Source organism: Physcomitrium patens, chromosome 16 (assembly GCF_059467195.1).
Source record: "Physcomitrium patens ecotype Gransden chromosome 16, ASM5946719v1, whole genome shotgun sequence".
In the NCBI taxonomy this organism is placed as follows: Eukaryota; Viridiplantae; Streptophyta; class Bryopsida; order Funariales; family Funariaceae; genus Physcomitrium; species Physcomitrium patens.
In genome coordinates this window covers 15,640,863-15,662,742 of record NC_143425.1, presented here as the reverse complement: position 1 = coordinate 15,662,742, position 21,880 = coordinate 15,640,863, and the positions used below count along the sequence as shown (strand labels likewise).

The following is a 21,880-nucleotide window of genomic DNA, read 5'->3' as shown; positions in this document are numbered from 1 at the left end:
CTCCTCTGAGTGATTGAGTGAGTATGGGTTAGGGTGGCATGGGCATGTTTGTGGTTGACAGAAACTGGGGCCATAGTACACAGAAGTGGCGATGGAAGGAAAGGGAAAGCGAAGGAAGGGGAAGGAATGAAAGGGGGGGGGGGGGATTGAAGTTGGGGCCATGTATGTCCCCTGGACTGTCACCCTACATTGACACATTCTCATCACCTGCTCTCTGTTGTGGTTGGGTGGGTGAGAGAGAAAGCAGCCCCTTTTGTCAAGCAAGTACTGTGTATCTCTGCTCAGTCTCCTCCTCCTCCCCATCCCCTCCCTTTCATTCCATTTGCTGTTCCTGACGGAGTTGCTGTCAATGGGTAAAATTTCATTCCAGCTAGGGACCACCAGGCCCTCAGGGCCCCCACTCACAATGAGGAGACCTGTGCAAGCCTCGCTACAACAACAACCCTAATCCCCCATCATCCCTACTCCTACCTCACTATTGCCGTCGCAGTAGTTTGCCTTTTGTGGTTCCTATTTTTTTTTTTTTCGTTTTTGCCATTTTTCTTTTTTGTGTTTTGTATTTTGCCTTCCCCCCCTCTATTGCTTGGCTATTGGACTCGCGCTCTCTCGTGTTAATTTTACATCGGATTCTGCTCTCATTCAGGTGGTGTCCGTGGTTGATTCACTTCCATGTCCATATTCATCACCATCTGCTCTTCCTCCTACCGCTCCTCATTCACTTGCCTCCTCTCTATCCTTGATTGTTTCTAGATTGTGCTCTCTGAGAGAGTGGGTGTTTTCCTCGCACTTGTGCCAAGGATTGATCTTTTGTTGTTGCGCTAGAGTCCTTTAGATGCCTTCGCTTGCTCTAATAGTTCTATCTCGCTCGGTGCCCAATTGAATGTGAGTTGGATCTAGTGAGGGCTGCCTTGTTGGGAAATCATCAGGCTCTCACCGATTTACCCCAGCGTAAGTGTATGGGAGGTAGTGACATATGGGCGACACGAAGGACGCAGTGTAAGACGTGGCCAGGGATTCTTCACAAATCATGCCGAGTCTGTTGCACAAAGCATTGCCATCGACGTCCGCCTCGCATTTCAATGTGTCGGATGCACGCCCCACCGCTGTATGGACCCGCTCCAATACTGACGATGTCACTCTATCCCAGCTTCACAAGGTTGTACACTCTTCTTCTGACCTCCCTCCCCCTCTCCCTCTACCTGTCAATTTAAAACAGCCATTGTGTGTTAACGAGATTCCACACAAATCCCTCATTTGCTGAAGATAGGTAACCCCTGGATTCAAATTATCGGCTATGGAATACAGTCATCTTTTCCACTCTACAGTTGACCTGGTGCACTTCGATCCGTGAATTCCTGCCCAGATTTGATTGCTGATTCAGGCAGATTGTCCAGATGAATATGCCCCTTGCCTGGCTTGAGATGCAATTCTTATCCAACAATGGATAGTGTTTTCAGCCGACTTGTCTGCGTAATTTCTAGTCGAAGAATTGGCAGGTCTCAACGAGTTGCGGATTTTGTTTTTGATTTTCAATTTGTGACGTCGTATCAATGTAGCTCTGTTGCTTCAGCAGTTGTATAGTTTTCATAGGTCTCATCTGATCATTGTATGTCGGATGTTGCTCAATTTTGAAATTCGAATATTTTATGTTAGATTGCAAGGCGGAAAGAAGTGGTTCTCATCAATGAAGATTTTGGAGTCTCAGGTCCTGTGAGAATAGGTTGTTGTTGGCAGGCGGAGCCGATTGAAAGTTTTATAAGAGACAGTTGCTGATACTGCGGTAGTAAATTCAATTGGGGTTACTTTGTCACTCTCCGAGTCTTTTATGGCCTTAAACGGTCATCGCCCTCATCTTGTTTCTAAACAGATCAGCACAATTCTATGAATCATGAGTACTGCTCCTCTGTCTTCATGAAGCTCTTGGAATTTTGACTGCTTCCATTGAGAAGGAAGAAATTAGGTTGTGATACAGCTAAGTGTCTTCACATTCAAATTTAAATTCAGCTCAAAATAGTCTATTTTTTATGGAAAGTGAGGTCCAGTGCGACAGTGCGGAAAGTAATGTATTTGATTATCCACTGGATTGACTGATGTGGCGGTGATCTACAAACTTCTTTGTGTTGGATCTTTCAATGCAAAACAACCGTGCATTGTTCTAGTTCTGCAATTGACTCTCCTCCAGGATTTTGTAGTCGATTGCTTCTGTTCGTCTGCAAGACGATAACTATCCAATTAATGGCACTCTTGGTTTCGTTGGTGTTGGGGATACGGGTTTGATGACAGCTGATGGATCAGTTAACGGAGAAGTTGGTGCCCAACCTTCTCCCGAAACAATTCATTACTGAAGTTCTTATATTGCAGCAGGACTGCTATGCACTTCGAATGCAGCAAATGTCTAAACCTAGGATTTCACGACTTTTTGCAGTTCTGGGGTGGTTTGTCGGTTGTGGCTCGCCGCGACTTGCTACGCATCGACAAGCAGACACTTTTTGAGCAAGTGCGCAAGAACCTTTATTGTTCGCGGTGCCATGGACTTCTGGTGGAGGGGTTTAATCAAATTGTATTCTATGGGAAGACCTTACAGGCAGGCATGGTGGGGCACACCAATGGCTCAGGGACTAATAGCAGGCAGGTGATACAAAATGGATACAACGCAGGAATTGCAGACTTATCAGATGACTCGAGGGATCCGTCTGTCCATCCTTGGGGTGGCCTAGCAGCCACTCGTGACAGTATGTTGACGGTCTTGGATTGCTTTCTGGATGGGATGCAGCTTGAGGTGCTTCAAAATGTACCTCCCACATTTCTTTACTTTTGTCAATGATTCCTGATTCTGTCGTTAGTCCTTGTGAAGCGAAGGAAACCAAAATCATGTCTTAAATACCTGACTGATTCCTGTCTACTAAGTAGCTGGTCAATGGTAAAACTCATACAATCATTCAAGTGTTAGTGTCCTTGAATTAGTCATATAGTTCTTTCAATATTCCAGGCTTTTAGTGTAGTGGGTCTAACTGTAGGTTGTCACTCTGCGATGATAGACACCTGGGCTGTTTAGGCCACACTTGTGCTGGCATGTCACAGTTCTGGAGTGCATAGCTTTATTTTGAGTACAACCTATATGTGAACTCATTGGATATTCAATCCACCAAGATGTTTGCCGACAGACTGCTACTTTTGAAAGTTGGATTCCTAGCTCAGAACGTGATGACAGTGGTAGAGCGTAAGGCAGTCTGATGATTGCAACTCTCACTTACAAGTAGCCTCCGTGCTTACATAGAACTTCTGCTGGCAGGTGTTTGAGAGTGCTCGGGCAAGAGAGCGAGAGCGGGAATTGCTGTATCCTGATGCGTGTGGTGGAGGTGGACGAGGTTGGATTAGTCAAAATGGGAGCTTTAATGGACGTGGACATGGACTAAAAGAGGCATGCGCGTTGCATACAGCGAGGCTCTCTTGTGAGGCGTTAGTGGACTTTTGGTCTGCTTTGGGAGATGAAACCAGGCGCTCTTTACTAAGGATGAAAGAGGAAGACTTCATCGAAAGACTAATCTTCAGGTAAGATTGCATGAAATTCCACATTTTAAGAGTGGCTATTAGTGGAGACGATGTCCATCTGCAAGTTCAAAGAAACGATAAATTGTGTTTGGTTTTCTGATGGTCTTTACATTAACTCTGTTTCCTTGAGAACGCGATCACATTTTTTTTTTTTTTTTTTTTTAAATTAATAATTATTATTTTTTTAATTTTAATTTTTTTCATTTTACTGAGTAGTGTTAATTAATTCTGAATAGATACTGGTGTACTGAGGTTGTAACAGATGTACTTGCTGTGAATGGCAGATTCAACAGCAAGCGATTTTGTCGAGATTGTAGGCGTAATGTTCTTCGTGAATTTAAGGAAATGAAAGAGTTGAAAAGGTCTCGCAGAGAACCTCAGTGTACTAGATGGTTTTGCGCTGCTGACACTGTATTTCGATACGAGGTACATTAGTGAACTCTAAGTTGAATGATTAATGGGCTATCCAGTATGCTCCTAATACAATGCTCAATTAGAATTATGTACGTTGACAGTCTTAAGAGAAAGGGAATGAGCGAGCTGCAGTAGTGTTCCTTCTTTGTCCTTTACATCGCCTCGAAGTGGGTACTTACAATATTGGTTTTCGAGCAAAAAAAATGGAAACAAGAAAAAAAGAAAAAGAAAAAGAAAAGAAAAGAAGTTATACATGTGTTTTTACCTCGGCGTTCTAGAGGGTGATATTGATAATCTTGAACTTCATTACCTTTTCCTCAGGTCTCAGAGAGTGCAGTGCAAGTAGATTGGCACGACTGCTTTGTCGGTGATGGGAGTATTGCATTTCAGCGTTTTGAATGGGCACTGGGCACTGGAGAAGGAAAGAGCGATATTATTCCTTATGAGGACGTGGGTCTATCTGAGTCTGCTTACGTGGATAGCCTTGACCTTGCAAGTATTAGTGCTTGTTTCATCACTGTACGTGGTTGGAAGCGAGATGGTCGATGTACAGAGCTTTCTGCTAAAGCACATGCTCTGAAAGGACAATTGTGTGTTCATCGACGGCTGATTGTTGGGGATGGCTATTTGTCTATCACCCAAGGGGAGAGTATACAGAGATTTTTTGAACGCGCAGAACAGACTGAAGAAGAGGAGGTAGTTAACATTGTCCACGAAGGCTTTAACTTGGGATGAATTATGTAGGCTCATTCTGCTTCTGCGTGAAAATGCTAGAGATTTTGAGGAGGAAGACAAATAGTTTTCATTTCGAGCAGGGAGCTCTCTTGTTCGGGCTGGCTTTCGTATGATAGCTCATGTCGTGGTTAAAGACACAAGATGTAGATTGAAGGAGCTGAACTCGATTATTATTTTTTATTATTATTATTTTTTTTACCTACAGGATGAAGATGCCATTGACAACGATGGGAATGATTACGAGGGTGAAGCTTCTCGCCCTCAAAAGCATGCGAAAAGCCCTGAGCTTGCTCGGGACTTTTTGCTAGATGCAGCAACAGTTATTTTTAAAGAGCAGGTATACGTTTTATGCTTCCAAGGTCTTCATTCCAGTAAATGTATTTTTCTTCTGTGTATCATTGTTTTGTGAAGTTGAGGGTACTCGCTGTAGGCAGTGTACGTTGCGATTGGGATCAGGCGTGCTGATATCTTTCATTTGTTTGACAACAGGTAGAAAAGGCTTTCAGAGAGGGCACAGCTCGGCAGAATGCACATAGTATTTTTGTCTGTGTAGCTTTGAGCCTACTTGAAGAGCGTGTTCGTGTTGCTTGTAAAGAAATTACAAGCCTTGAGAAACAGGTTTGTAAGCTGATGTCTATTACCTTTAAATCACTAAGGACCTTCTATTTTTCTCTAATCTGTATAGACAGAGTGGGCGTCATTATCGTTGTGCTTTGCAATATGATCAATCTTTTTCATTTTAGCCTCACTCGTATAGCTTAGTTATCACCTCCGCATGTATATGAAGCAAAGCCTCTCGAAACAATCTGCCTTGCTCTATGAAGCAGCGCTATGCATTTGCTTGTTATGAGCAAATGACTGACACTATCTTTATAGTTTCGAGACTTCATGTTTGTTTATATCCTTCTACCATGACTTTATTAGTTGAAAACAAGTCTGAATACACTGCAAGTGCACATGCTTTAATATGTAAAATCAATTCGGCCTGATCAGAAGAAGCTCTTGGAAGAGGAAGAGCGTGAAAAGCGTGAAGAGGAGGAGAGACGGGAGCGAAGAAAACAGAAAGAGAGAGAAAAGAAGCTACGGAGAAAAGAGAAGTTAAAAAGTAAAGTGAAATGCAATAGAATGAATTGTACCCTTGCCACATTGGCTTCTAACGAATGTCTGACAGCAAGCTCACAAGGTGAGTGTCGAATTTGAACACTGAGGGTCAAATACTTTTGAAAAGAAAAGAGGCTCTTTCTTTCTTTTCTCTTCTTTTTTAATTTTTAATTTTTTATATATGTTATTATACAGAACATTGATCTTGTTGGACTTGTTCAGATGAAGAGCATGAAGAGCATGAAGAGGAGCAGGAGAGCAACTCAGGTAGTCAAGTAGAAGGAATTGAAAGTAACATTAGTGAGGATAGCAGGTCTGCAAGACCCTCATCTCCTGATATGATTGAAGCGAGGCCCTCAGCTGATGGCTTTGATCGTGAGAACGGAGGTACCAGCCAGCATGAAACCTTCGCTCCTGCACAAGTTATCGACGATCCTCTTGGTTTGAGGAATGGGAATGGTGCTTTCATTGTAGAAAGGTCAAAATCTGTCAGAAGAAGAACGCGGGATCGAAAACCTACGTCACCAGACAACTCAAATGGAAGTTGTAGAACAGAAGCTGAAAACAGTACCTTTGGTAATCCACGAACGGTACCTAATGCTCATTTTTTTATAAAGAGAGGGGCCATAAGCTCTCAAGTACAGCAGAGGAATGGCCCTCATAAATTTGATGCAGGGACTACAGAGAAAGAGGTCGATATATCATGTAATATAAATAACAAACATGAGATACTTCAGTCCTGTGCATGTGGCAGTCCTCATGTAGGATCCCGGTTTAAGATTGGGAATCGAGGTCCTGGTAAGTTAGGAATTCGAGATGCAAATGGAGGTAGTAGATCAGGAGAACGTGTCGATCTTGGGAGTCGTTCAAGTAAAATGCCTAATGAGGTTGGAAATCTGGATCCTGCAATTTCCCAGAAACCAATCGAGTATTCCCTGGAGAAATCAATCACAGCTACCACTTTTGAGCGAAGGGGTCAGAGGGCAGGGAACAGCACAGATAAACCCACTAAAGCAGTACATTCAAGAAGTTCCTCATTGGATTTATCAAATAGCTATCATGGGGGATCACGATTATCTCCAAATGGCTTCGCAAGAGGACATGGGTATCTTGACAATGGCCCTGGTTTGCCTGTTGTAGTAAAACCTACTTGGACTCCGCGCGCAGTAAATTCTTCAATTAGCTCAAACGGAGTGACAGTAAAGGTTTTAGCAGCTGGCCGTCGTCCTTTAGATAGTGTGCATGAGAGGAGTGACAGTCTTTGTCATGCTCAAGCAAAACCTGGAAGTCCCTGGATTGCTGGACCTAAATCAACCTCACCCAAGGCAATAAGTGTGATAGCCGTAGAATTTTCAGAGAGTAGGAAAGATGAGCCTTGTGTATCTGAAATTTCATGTACTTCGGAGGAGGGAGAAGACTTTACATTGACGGACTCTAATGCACCAATTCCGGTTCAAACTTGTATTACAGCTGATGATGGCCAGGAGGGTGACCTAGCTACCGGGACTGATACCAAAGGTGATAGTGTTTCACTAACAACGTCGACATCTGACTCTTCGTCCAAGACTTTGCCCGTGCAGAGGGAGCCATTAGTTGCAAACGCTCAGGGTTATGCTGTACCTGAGGAGAGAACAAATACTGAATCTCGACCAGGGGCTTCTTGTTCGGAACAAGGGGTACAATCTCTGCATGTACCGAGTTCAGTTGCAACAACACAGATAGCAGCCAATATGGTACTCTTAGCGGACTCGCCATCCCCTCGAACACACTGTAGTTCTTCACCCTCAGGTACACTATCGGAAACCTGTCCTCATCTTCATGCGAGTGGGCACCAGCTTGTGAACTGTCCTCAGGACAATCTTTTGAGGCCTCCATGTAACGGACCCATCTATCCATTTGCTACCGACATGTCTTCTTCCCAAGGACCCTTGCATTATGCCATACCACCTCCGAACTTAGCTCCTAGTTCGTTGAATATGCACCACCCTTTCGGGTTCTATCCAGTGAGCCCGTGGGCAGCGCATGGGAGGACTAGTGTGTTGCAAATGCCTCAAGCAGGTGGATATACCGTTGCTGGACCTGGGGGATTATGTATGGCAGTACTTCCTCCAATGTCTTTGAACGGTCCAGGGCCCATGCCTCCTGTGGGGCTAGGTCATTTGCCTGCTATTCTGGATGGGTTGAATCCCTTGCAACTGCGAGAGCAACATCAGAATACCATTCAGCAGGTGTTTCTGTCCCGGTTTGGGATTCCAGGGAAGGAATTCTCTAGTCGAGGCATTGCTGAAAGAGTCCCTTGTTTTTCGTCTGAGAACGGTTGGTCGGAAGGCGCTGTGGCTGCAGATGTTGGGCATTCTAGTGAGAATCGGAATGGCCATGTTGGTCAGGCTGTCTCAAATGCTTCATCACCTTTCCCTGGTGTCAAGGATAGGCGTCCCACTGACTCACCAACCACAGCAGTTTTCTCTCTTTTTCACTCCAAATGGCCCATCACCGGAGGGGCCAACGAAAAGGATGGATCACTGGAGGATTCGAATTCTGATGCAAGTGGTATGAATAACCTCACCACGAATGGTGCAGAAAAACCACAATGTATGGGAGGGTCGGATGAACTGAGAAAGTCTAGCTCATCTGCTGGAGAGTACAGTCTCTTTGCCTCTGCACCCAGCAACGGTTTTGGCTTCTTCTAATCAAAACCTGAAAGAAGCCGTCTTGTCGCGAAAATTTATCCAGGTATTTAAATTACTTGCAGTATTGAGTGAGTTAGTGATACCAAAAATGACAGCTCTTTGTGATAAAGCTTCTGTTCCCCACTACACTATGATAGAAAGGGGTTCCTTAGCCAAGAGCATTGTGCAAATTTATGTATGTGATAAATTCAATCTTATCTGATTGATCAAAATTTATTATCCTACTATTGACATGTGCTGCTCATACGCGAAGTTGTTTTTCCTCTACTGTGGTCATCATTTTTATTTTAGTACTCTAGAATAAAAATACCATGGGAAAATTTCAAAACTACTCCTGGAATTTTCTGAAATGTCAAGAATACTCCAGTATTCTTGATAATTGCACTCATACCTCTGAATTTTGTCATAATATCAAATCTACCCCTTTGTTTAATAAGTTATCAAGAAATCTCCCATTCTAAGTCGAAATGGGGCCCAAGCTGCAAGCTGTGCAATCCTTTTCTTCTCTTTTTGGCAGTTTCTGCATTTGTCTCCCAAGAACTGTGTCGCGGTTCATAACATTCATTGTAGTTATAGGGAATACTGTAGCTTTAGTGTTTTAGAATGTAGTGAGAAGAAATTGCTTATCTTCTTCTCTTCCTCTTGTATACAAGTAAGACAACCACATCAATACATAGTTTTTGTTTAGGAGCTCTCTTCTTCTATATACTCTCTAATATGTGTACATGTTTTGTATGTGAGTGGACATTACTTCTAGCTACTCTTGTGTCTCTTTCTAAAACATTCTCAACACATTATCAACATGATTGCTCTTGTGTACTACTCTTGGTTCATTAAAACTTGTGTACACCTTGCCCTTCATCTTCCCTTCATTTTTTCCCCTACATTGCATTGCTTGCTTGCTTACTGCTTGCCTACTTGCTTGCTGTTGCTTGTTGCTTGCTCCCGCCTACCATCATTGTCACTGTTGCCATTGTTGATACCGTTGCCATCACTATCCGTCATTGCCATCACTGTTGCCATCACTGTCCGCCATCACCATTGCCATTGCCGACCTCCGTACACCATTTGTTGCTGCTATTCCAGTCCACTACAAATTCTTGTTTTTGTGAAAAAAAAAAAAAAAAAAAAAAAAATCAAGTTCAACTTTATCATTTCAAGATACATTTTACTCAATCTTTTTTACTTGATCTTGTATTCTTTTCCTTAGATTTATTTATACTGATTGCTTCAACATCCTCAACTGAATCTACTATGTTTCCAAGTATCATCATTGCATCCCAACATTTTCAAGCACTTCTATTTCTACCATTTGTTGCTAATAGAAATAATTATCTATTATGGAAAAAAATGACAAAAGCAAATTTATTTGTAGAATAACTTTCAAATGTAATTCTATTTGAAGAATCTCTTGTTATAAGTACTTCTATGCTTCTTACTATCCATTGGAAAGCCCTTCTTCTCCTTCATCATCATCTTATACCTACATTGCAACATCAATATTTAGAAATGGAAGATCCAGCGAAGCTTTGAGAGAATCTTAAATCTAAGTTGGATCATCAAAAGTCCATTTTCCTTTCACGTGCATGTCATGATTGGACACATTTACATTGTCATATGGCATGATCTTCTATCTGGGAATACACCGAGTACCTAGTTGTAAAGAGTTTAGCTTTAACTTATTGAACAAGTTTCAATAAGTGATGTATTATTATTATAAAGACCAAAGAAATATAATAGTATCAAAAGATGTTCTATTTATAAAACCTTTTTATATTTAAGAAGCTTTATACATAGGGCTTTCTAAAGCATTTAAAAATGCCCTAACATCCTTTGCTATACCAAATCATAACTAATTATTTGCCGATAAGTTTGATTTTCTATAAGCTCAAAAAAAATCCATAATCTTCTCACAAATATCAACCTTTATATCATATATTTGCCATAACTCCATATCTCCAATTTTAATATATTTATAAAGTCTTGGTTTCCAAAAAAACCCCTTTATTTTCCATAAAATGCCCAAAATTGTTACAAAATCATTTCCAAATATTTTTCTCCCGCAAAGGATTTTTCTACCTCAAACTTTAGAAATTCATATCTCTTGATTCAACTATTCATTTTTTGTCAAATTTTTAGATGACATAAAATTTATGCTTAAGCTTTATTACAAAAAAATGAATTATAAATCTACTATAGATTATTTGGCATCTTAGAAATCCTAGTAGATACTTTAAATCCTAATTTATAAGCATTCAAACATTATTTTCTCCATATCTCAAAAATTCAAACTCCAAATGCCAAAAAATTTAAGTATAATCTTTATTAATATGATAATACAAATTCTTGGAATTTTTTAGCCAAAATTTTGTCAAATTGCTCAAGATACAGCTTAAAATACAACTACTAGTAAATCCGATTACTTACTGCCTTTAGATTGCAAGTGCTGACTTCAACTTCCTATAATTCCTTTATTCTAGCTTAAAATTTATCAAGAAATATGTGAAAAATATAGCCAAAAAAGTATTCTTTTCAACTCCAATCTTTGATTCTTTAATGCATTTTGTATGCACATATTATGTTCAAAAGAATAACAATAGATACAAAATCAATACCTTAACTTTGAGTGCCTATATCTCTTTTTATAAAAACTCCAAATCATCCAAAATTTGCATCAAAACCATTGCCAAAATCCTAAACTCTTTGATTCTAGCCTCTCAAGTTCAAATAGCCTCAAAAGAGTAATCCTAATTCTTAATAAGGCCTCAAGCAGCTTCCTTGAAGTCCATTGGATATGCCTTTTGGCCAATAGGAATCGAGATTTTCATCATCCATCTCCATTCATCCATATAGGCGCCCTAATTACTCTTTTTGCTACCAAAATTCCTCTCCAATTCTTTTTCTTATAAGATCTACATAATATATGCCTTAAATACCAAATAAAAGAAACAAAATAAGATTTCAAAAATCACCAATGTTTAATAAAGGTGGTTCTAAATATATAAACTATTATCAATATAAAATCAACTTCAATAATAGCCTTTTTAAACTATCTATTTCAAAATAATAATCTAACTATATTTTGTAACTAATTAAAATCTAATAATGTGGCTTTCACCATATTGTATAATAAATTATATATTAAATATATATATATATATATATATATATATATACATATATACTAGCCGAACTACAATATGATAATATATCTTAAATTTTCAAAATTTAAATGCTTTCAACAATGAAATGTATCATATTATCTGACAATTACGTTCATGTGAACAAATCATCTCTAAAGAAGAAATGATTGAGAAAAATCTCTCTATATTTCTTCTTCCATTTGCTATACTTGTACAATAATATAGGAATATGATACTTCTAAATCATCCTAGTTTCATGTCTTATCTACTTCTTGCAAAGAAACAAAATGAGTTACTTTTACATAATGTGGAAGTTCATCCTTTTGAAACTACAGTTTTAGAATCTCATGCATTTAATATTTCAAAGTCTAAAAAAAATTATATAAATATGGAAAAGGTACTCATAAGTACCAAGGTAGTGATGGTCATGACTATTTCTATCTATAAAAAAGAATAAATATTCTATTACTAATTATAGTGGAAAAAATATCAAAGATGCATTCTTGCCATAAATATGGTATGATTGGGTATTTAGTACATGCGTGCTGTACTTCACAATACTTTGTTAAAATATTTCAAGAAAATAAGAAACTTAAGGTTAAGGCTTGTGAAGTTTATCCATAGATGCATCCATAAATTCAATTGGTAGTGATGATTTCGAAGCTTACATGAATGAAAAAATCTTTAATGATGAGTCAAATGATGTGCTCATTGACATACTATAATAATACATATTATCTTGCAGGATAGATAATTTTTTATTGAAATTTTTTTAACTTGGAAAACTAAAAATTTAATGACCATGGCCAAAGCAAATGCATTTTGTTTCAAAGAGGGAACAACAATGATAAAATTGCTTGTAGGCTCTATCATAAAATGAAAACATATAATGTTTGTAACTTTAGTACTTCAAAATTTGAATAGCTAGCAAGATGTGTATGCCAATGGTTATCATCTCTTAACTGCTATTCTAAATAAGCAGAAGGTTTTGGTTCTTGCATGAAATCATAAAATTATTGAATAAGCCTTTGCTGCAAAAAATAATTTATACTAGATTGTAATCCAATCTCTCATTATATTTAATTTTGTATCATTTATTCTAGAAAGTCACGTTTTTCTCTAGCATAGAGGATTTGGACATCCAAGATCTATATTATTTTCAAAGATAATTCCATATATAATTGAACATAATTTAAATCGTACATATACATATTCTATAGAATTATGTTGTGCATGTGTGCAAGGTAAGATGATTACTTGATCCTCAATTTGAAAACTCCCACAAGAATTACTACCAATGCATGAAAGGTTGTATGGTAATATTTGTGATCTTATTAATCTAATATTTGGACTATTTTATTATTTTTTGATCTTTATTGATACATCAAGTAAAGAATGACAAGTTTTATTATTATCAATTCAAAATATAGTGTTTTTTTATCTAATATCTATATTTATTTGTTTCTAATCATATTTTCTTGATTATCTCATCAAAACATTGCATATGGATAATATAAAAGAATTTGTATCAAAATCTTTTAAAGACTATTATATTACAATAGAAATTGAGTTGATATATTGTATTCCATGTGAACATACTCAAAATAGATTTAAAGAGTCATTTATAAAACATATAAAATTTATTATCCAAATACTTCTTTTTTGGAAAAATTTACTTGCATCTATGTAGGATCATGTAATTTTGCATGCTATAGCATTAATATACCTTTTTCTCTCTTGTCTTGAAATTATTACACTACAAGAACTCATTTTGGATCATATTCCTAATGTATCTCACGTACAAATATTTTGTTGCCATACTTGGGTTCCAATAGTAGAACCTCAATGGCATACCATTAGAACTCATTGAAAAGAAGGCATATATATTGGTTTTGATTCACCAAGCATTATTTGTATTATTTATCCATCAACTGATACATTATTACATGCATATTTTTAAAATTACTATTTTGAAGAAAATATATTTCCATCTCTTTGAAGAAGAGTATCTAATTAATAAAAAAATAAAATACTTATATTTGGAGTAATAAATTTTTTTATCATAAATCTTAATCCTAGAATATCTTTGGCTAAAATTAAAGTTGACAAGATTTTGTATCTAAAACAAATATCAGATAAAACAGCTGATGGTTTCAATGATGTACTTCAGATTACAAGTGTTCCCATTAATGACGCTCAAAATGCACCTGTTCAAATTATAATATCACTAATTAATATACCTAAGGTTACAACATCAAAAATTAAAAGGACTCATAGACCAGATAAACAACCACATAAAAAAAAAGCTATAACATGCATTGATTTTGATATTATTTTTATAGAAATTCTTTCTAAATCTAAAAGACCATTAATTAATGATGATATGTCTATGCAAATTATATCTTTACCTTATGCAAAAGAAAATCTTGATATTAGGGGAAATAAAACTAAATTGAGTATAGAATTATCTATTCTATATTATGCTACAAAGAATATTTGAGATAGACCATCTATTATAATAAATAAATTATATGCATCTATGATTATATAAGCTTTTTCTTACAAGAAAGAGGATTTTGAATCTCAAATCATTGAAGAATTAATAGATCACTCTGACTGGTTAAAATAGATAAATGCCATTAAGGATGAGTATACCTCTTTGCATAAGAGAAAAGTCTTTGGTCCAATTGTAGACACTCTTACATATTGCTTTGTGGGATATAAGATGGTATTAATATGCAAACAAGATGCTAAAGGTCAAATAACCTACTATAAAGCTTATCTTATTGCCTAAGGATTTATTTAACAATTTTGCATTGATTATAAATCTATATATTTTCTAGTCATAGATTCAATTATATTTTTATATATTATTAGAATGGTAGTCCATGTTATTCTTGAGATGTATCTCATGGATGTGATAACTGTATATTTGTATGGTTTCTTTGATGCAGATATTTATATGAAAGTTCTACCTGGTTTAAAAATAAAAACTCCAAATGCACCTACTCCAAGATAATATTGTGGTATTAAATTAGATAAGATTATTTATGGTCTAAAATAATCTCGATGTATGTGATATTAACATCTTCAAGATTATTTAATTAAAAATAAATTTATAAATAATCCACTAATTCCTTATTTATTTATTAAAAAAGATAAAACTAGTTTTGTAATCATTGCTGTATATGTTAATAATCTCAACCTACTAGGTATTAGATCTACATGTGTTATAGCTACTAACCTACTTATCCATGATTTTGAGGTAAAAATGCTAGAAAAAATAACTTTTTTCATTGATCTACAAATTAAGCATTTCACATATGATAGCATTTTTTTTTCTACTAACTAACATATATTAGATGAATGATATGGAGATTCAATATGATTGATGCTTATCCATTGTCAACACCAATGGTTGGATGCGGTCGTGATGGTGATGATCCATATTGATTATACAAGAAATAGGAGCAAATATTGAGAGATCATTATCCATACCTTACAGCGGTTGGAACACTTTCATATTTAGCTACATCTACAAGACTAGATATTATATTTATATTTAATATTCTTACAAGATGCAATGCAGGTCTAATACTACGACATTAAAATGATATCAAATATTTATTATATTATTTAAAAGATACTAAAGACTTAGAAAGATGTTACATATGATTTGTAGATCCAAAATTAGTTGGATGTTATGATGCATGATATAAATTTGATATTGCAACATCTAAATTTCAAATATGCTATGTATTCTTAAAACATAGAGCTTCAATATCATAGAAATTAGTAAAACAAATTATAACTATAATTTCATCCAACTATGCAAAAATTATTGAATTACATGAAGCATCTCAACAATATATTTGGTTGCAATCAATTAATAAATTCATTCAAATAATTTACAGACTTTCATATGATGATTTTTCAACTATTTTGCATAAAGACAATAGTGCTTGTATTGCACAAATATAAGTTGGTTTCATTAAAAGCAATAGGACAAAGTATATTGATCCAAAACATTTTAGTTATATTCATGACTTAGTTATTGATCAAACACTTCAAATAAAATAAAATAAAATAAAATCTACAAATAATCTTCTTGATCTCTTCACCAAAGTTCTTCCTTTGTACAACCATTACTAACTTATTCATGGCATTAGTATAAAGCGACTTGCTTTTTTTTAGCAAAAAAATTAATGAGCTCTTTAAATAATTAAAAAAATGATATTGTACTCTTTTTCCTTTATCTATGGTTTTTTTCTTTGAATATAATAAGATTTTTTTCGATAAGATTTTAATGAAGCAACAATTATTGATCATGCTAGATTACAAAAAAGTATAAATCATAATTTTATGCAAATTTAATATTACATAAATATTATGACAAGGAAAGATGAATATTAAGAGCATTAAATGTAGCCGATGCTCTTTATAACATTCACTATAGTTATAATGAATATTATAGCTACAATTTTTAGAATGTAGTAAGAAGAAACTTCCTATCTTCTCTTCTTTGTCTTATATATAAGTGATACAACCACATCAATATATAGTTTTTATTTAGAAGTTCTCTCTCCTTCTATATACTCTCTTAAGTGTGTGAGTGTATGTGTGTATGTGTGTTTTGTATGTGTGTGCACATTATTTTTAATTACTCTTGTAACTCTCTCTAAAACATTCTCATTCAAGTTTAATTGAACATTACCTCATGTAATATCAAATTTTGAAACTTGAGTTAGAAACCACATATATTAAAGAACAAAGGATTTCTTTATGAAGGATCTACCATCATGCTTACGAGCCTTCTATAAGAGGCAACTCCAAAAATGAACATTGGCCTCATTGCTATCAATTATGGCAAGTAAAATCTTAAAAAGTAATATAACTATAGTACTTGCTACCACCATTAATATGCCACTACCTCTGCACTTTACCATGGTGCTTAAAATTATGATATTTTTGACTTGTCGCTCAAGCTTTTAATCTTTACTTCTTATAAATTTAGGAGCTTCTTTTCCTCTACAATTATCAACACCTCCTTTTTCTCCTCTTGACGTCTTTGAATTTTATGACAGATTCTTCTCTTCACTCTTTTGCCATAGCACACATGATTGCTAAAGTTTTTTCTTGTATGTTATTTATTATGCTCTTGATGTATTAACAAGCTCTTTAAATGTATTCCAAAAAATCAAATACTAAATGGTTTTATTAGACTTTTGTTTTTATATCCAGGTTTCAAATAATTTTCATGTAAGTATGATTACAAGCGTCCACTAAAGTTTTGTTTAGCTTTGCTTGCTCAAACATAATTCACCATCTTTTGGATCCCAATAAATATGTTCACATTCAAAATTTTGGCTCATATTAAGAAAACTATACCAAATTATAAGCATATTTTCATCAAATTAAAACAAAAAATCTTAAGAATTTTACAAAATTAAAAGTTGATAAAAAAATTTCTTTCTTCAAATATTTGGTAGCTACAATATAAACTTATATGGCTTGCAACATTGTCGACTTGTCATTGGCATAGATGGCTTCTACTTGAAAGAAAAATATCACAAAATATTCTTTGATATAACAATAATTGATGCAGAGAGATAACTATTTCCTATTGCATTTGGCATTATAAATGCTGAAAATGATAACAACTAATTGTGGTTCTTGTTGAAGCAAAAAACAACAATTCTTACATCTCATCCATGGAACTCTAGACTTTTGAAGTTCATATTTTTGTTTAACTGTCAAAAACGTCTAATTGATGTTGCCTACCATATATTTTTAACATGCAAGTAAGCATTTTGTATGTGCCATTTAGTAGAGAATTTACAACAAAAATTCAAAAATCCTATGCTTGTATGATATCTCTGAGCAGCAATACAAGCATTAGTTTTTTCTAATTTCAATATCAAATTCTTAAAGCTATAGAGTACTTAATGAACACTAGACCATAATATTGGACATTGTCACAGTTTGAAGAAAATCGGTTTTGCCATATAACTTCAAATATTGTAGAATCTTTGAATTCTTAGATCTTAGAAGCATGTGAGATGCTATTAATTTTAATGCTAGAAAAAATTTGGCAACAACTTATGGCATGGTATAGTGAGTAATATATTATTGCCAACACAATTATGAAACCATTGTCAATTAGTGCAAAGCAAAAAATCAAACTGCCGTAAATATTTGTACATGTCTATTCCATCATTTAGTTATCTAATACTATAATCATAGCAATCATCAAATGTCTTAGATTTATGTAATCGTACATGCACTTGCAACAAATAGTAATTATTTGGAATTCCATGTGTCTATACAATTAGTCTTCTACTCTTCATGCAACAGTCAATTGTCAACTATTGCTTATTTCCATATTATTTAAGCCTAGCAAGGAATTTATGTAGTATCCATCATCCCAATACCACCTATTGAATGTTAGACAAAATCAAGCAACAACAAAATTGATGTTACTTCAATTCTACCACCTTTGATATGACATCTACTTGACTATCCAAAAAAGTATTGCATCCATATTGAAGATATAAAAATACTCAAAAGAATGTTTAGATGCAATCAATGCAAGAATATTCAACATAATTGCTCAACTAACAAAGAATTTTTTTTATTCAATGTAATGTTTTGCCTTTATAGGACTATTTTTCTCCACAACAAGGATTTTATAATTTCTTTTATTTTCATATTATCATTCCTATTCAATCAATTTTTTTCCTATAATCAATTTATTTTAGAAATGTTTTTAATAAGGAAATAAATGAAATAATAAATAAATAAATGAAAATTTAGAATTCACAAAATAAAAATAATATAAAGAATTTACATAATAATTATATAAATACATGTATCAAAACAAGTCATATAATTAAAAATCTTATAATTTGATGTACTTTGAATATTATTTTTAAGATTTTGAAACCAATTTATTAATTTAAAAATAAAAAATTAAATATATATATATATATATATAAACACAAAATTTTAATTTTAATTTTTTATTCTTAAATTTTCTTTCAATTATTCCTTAATAGAACCTTTGGTGTCTAAAATTGAAAACAACTTACAATTTTGACAATATGACTTATATGTTTACAACAAATTTATTTACATCATACAAAGTTCTACATGACGTATATAAATTTTAGATAATTTTCTTTATATATGTGATATTGCAAATATTAATAAAAGTTTAAAATGAAATTATTTTACATTATTGAAATTCATTCTAATAATACTATATTCAAATTACACCTAAATTACTTTGTGCATTCACAATTTCTTTTAATTTGGAATTTGAAGAACTTTTATAAATATGGCTTTATAACAAACAATCAACAAGACTAGATTTTGCAGTTAGGTACTTGGCAAATGTTTGGCAAGTGCTCGATTGAGTATGCATTCTTTAATACATGTGGTTTCCAACTCAGGTTTCAAAATCTGATATTACATGAATTAATGTTTATTTTCAAATCATAGGGCTCTGGCAAAGGCTCGCAATAGAAGGCTCGTGGTACTCTAGGCAGGGCTTGCAAAACTCTGGATAGAGCTTGCGGTATTCTAGACAGGACTTGTGGGACTCTGGACAAGGCTTGCAATACTTTGGACACGGCTCATGGTATTGGATAGAGCTCGTGGTGAAGGTCATGGTGAGGGTGCAAGCATGGTGGTGGTGGTAGCAAGGACTGTGGCAGGGAATGCCATAATTCTCAAGAGACATTTGCAAAAACTGCCGTAAAGAGATAGAAAGGGTTGCATGACTTGTGGTTTGGGCTCCATTTTAACTGAAAATAGGAGATTTTTTGATAACTTATTAGGCATAGGGGTAGATTTGATATTATAACAAAATTGAGGGATATGTGTGTGATTATCAAGAATACAGGTATTCTTGATATTAAAGGAAATTTCAGGGGTAGTTTTGAAATTTTTCCTAGAACCATTTATACAAACAATCAACATTCGACAAGTAAAAAATATGTATATTAAATTATTTCAAAAGTATTACAAAAAATAAGATAGAATTTTATTTTTTTTATTTTATAAATATGACATTCTAAAAAACATGTGTGATCATTTTAATATTTAATAATGTTTCCTTACTAGATTTTTATACATGATACATGATTAAAATGATATATTATTTGTATAGAAACAATCATTCTTTTTACTAACTTTTATTATATTATTGAATATATTATTGAAAACAACAAGAGATCAACAAATTAATATTTGATTTTAGACTATTGATTCTTTTATAACCTATTTAATTTTTAAAAATTATAATATTTTGTAAATTTCAAAATATAAGTATTACATATTTGTACTAAATTAATACAAAGTAAAGAAAAAAACATTGTTAAATTATTTTTTTATATATTTTTTTTATTGTATAAACACTTTATTCATGGTTTTTATTTTTTTGAAGTACCATTTACTTGTCAATATTTTTAAAATTTTTAGATATAAAATTAAAAATTAAAAAAATAAATATTTTGATTGATTTTAATGTTTACAAACACCAAATATTACTTAAACTAACACTATACATAACTTTAAGAAAGTATAGTTTAAGAATTTTAAAATATTAGTCAATAATTTTTTAAATATATATAAGTTAATTTCAAAAGATTAATTAATATATAACTAGTAATTCTATTTAAAATTATACGATTCTTGCTATTTTAAAATCCAAATATTCATATTTTTAAACCAAAAAAAAAAATTCTACTTTAATATTGATTTCACAAAAAATATCTTTTTAAGATGTATCTCAACTAAAATAATAGGATGTATTTAAGTTCAAAAATGATAACAAGAATTAGATTATGTAGAATCTACACAGTTGTGTTTTTGACCAGTGGATTTGCAAAATTATAACACCTCAATATTTTTTAAAAGAGTTATAATTATAAAATTTGTATTAAAGATAATTTGAATCTTTTTTGAACCAACCACCACTTGTCAAAAATGGTTGCTATTTTTTAAAAATATAACTAATTTTTTTTGTGTTTATAAGGAGTGATGCAAAGATATTAAAGTCTTCCTACTTAAGACCTCATTCATTTCCTTCTTCTACTCAAAGAGGCTTCTATTAGATTCTAGTACTTACTAATTAGCTTCTTGTAATAACAAGATTCTGGTTGTATTCTTGTTGTTAAAATAACTTATAATGAAATAATTTCTTCAACAAAAAAAAACTTATATTTATAATTATTTTCTATCATTAAAAAGATTGCAACTTGTAATAGATATTATAGACATCATACCTTTTCTTCTACTAAATTTGTTAGCAAATGTAGCCATTACAAGAAAGGATGAAAGGATAACAATTTTGGGCCCTTTGGTTGTAGAGCCCCCTCACTGTGCACAAGACTTGCATAATGGAAGCAACCCTTTCCGTATGTTTAAAAAAATATTAAAAAAATATGTAAAACAAATCTGCTTTGCTATAATTCCATTTGCCTTTTCGAAAGAAGAGTCACCCTCCCATTGCTCCCAGATGCATGCATTCCACGTTAGCACGAAAGATTTGACCACGTGTACTTTCTTCCCATGGATGTGCCAGCTCACAGTACCACGTGGCGGAAAGTGGCCACGTCACCACATGAACGAGCTCCCATGGCCGTGACCGTGACAAGTCCACCTGGTGACCGTGAGAAGCCCACCTGGTGACCGTGTATATTCGGCGAGAGCAGCTGGTTGCCTGCTAGGTTCCGGATATTGCCGCCCTCATCGGCGACGATGGCGCAGGCGGAATCATGAGTTCGTGAGTTATAAATTCGTCACCAGTCGGCCTCAATTCTTCAGTCTGAGAAGAAGAAATTCTGTCGCTGGATCGAAGCATGCAGTTCTGCCACGAAGCGTGTGAATCATGTGGTTGCGGTAAGGTGAAGAAGTAGAAGACGAAGAAGATGATTTGCGGATGGGGAAAAAAAGGATTCTGCGCAAAGGCAAAAAAGGAGCCCGTTGTCAGGATCCGCTTTCGATAGCTGCGATGTTGTGATGTCGCTGCAGTATTCGTTCTCATGGAAATGCTGATCTCGTGTTAGAAAGGTCGGTTTTGTCGCCATGCATGGCAGAATTCATGAAGGTCATGAATCCCATGTATTACCTTGACTGGTGGTTGAGTGAAATGGAAGCAGCCTCCTGTCCTGAGGTGCAGCACGAGTCCAACAAACGGGATCAAGGAAAGATGGAACAGATGGCGTGAGACGAGAGGTAAGA

The 21,880-nt window shown here is 34.5% G+C and overlaps 1 protein-coding gene across 3 annotated transcripts; it reads left to right on the top strand.

Moving 5' to 3' along the window:
- Window positions 1-502: 502 nt before the first annotated feature.
- On the top strand, window positions 503-8,723 carry LOC112293613 (uncharacterized). 3 transcript variants are annotated; one of them, XM_024543253.3, is made up of 9 exons: window positions 503-1,156; window positions 2,426-2,791; window positions 3,293-3,552; window positions 3,837-3,978; window positions 4,288-4,662; window positions 4,907-5,038; window positions 5,191-5,319; window positions 5,695-5,884; window positions 6,025-8,723. In XM_024543253.3, the coding sequence occupies exons 1-9, from the start codon at window positions 1,028-1,030 to the stop codon at window positions 8,490-8,492; spliced, it is 4,191 nt and encodes a 1,396-aa protein (XP_024399021.1). In that variant the 5' UTR covers window positions 503-1,027; the 3' UTR covers window positions 8,493-8,723. The 3 variants fall into 3 exon arrangements, with proteins under 3 accessions (XP_024399021.1, XP_024399022.1, XP_024399023.1); XM_024543254.3 differs by having other exon boundaries at window positions 607-1,156; window positions 2,426-2,779; XM_024543255.3 differs by lacking the exons at window positions 503-1,156; window positions 2,426-2,791 and having other exon boundaries at window positions 3,412-3,552; window positions 3,815-3,978.
- Window positions 8,724-21,880: the final 13,157 nt, after the last annotated feature.

What these genes read in the sequence shown, in the direction of transcription:
- LOC112293613 (XM_024543253.3), top strand. Translation starts at nt 1,028, where the DNA reads ATGCCGAGTCTGTTGCACAAAGCATTGCCATCGACGTCCGCCTCGCAT. An exon ending in ATCGAAAGACTAATCTTCAG is followed by an intron (nt 3,553 to 3,836) that starts GTAAGATTGCAT and finishes TGTGAATGGCAG; the next exon opens with ATTCAACAGCAAGCGATTTT. An exon ending in CAGTTATTTTTAAAGAGCAG is followed by an intron (nt 5,039 to 5,190) that starts GTATACGTTTTA and finishes GTTTGACAACAG; the next exon opens with GTAGAAAAGGCTTTCAGAGA.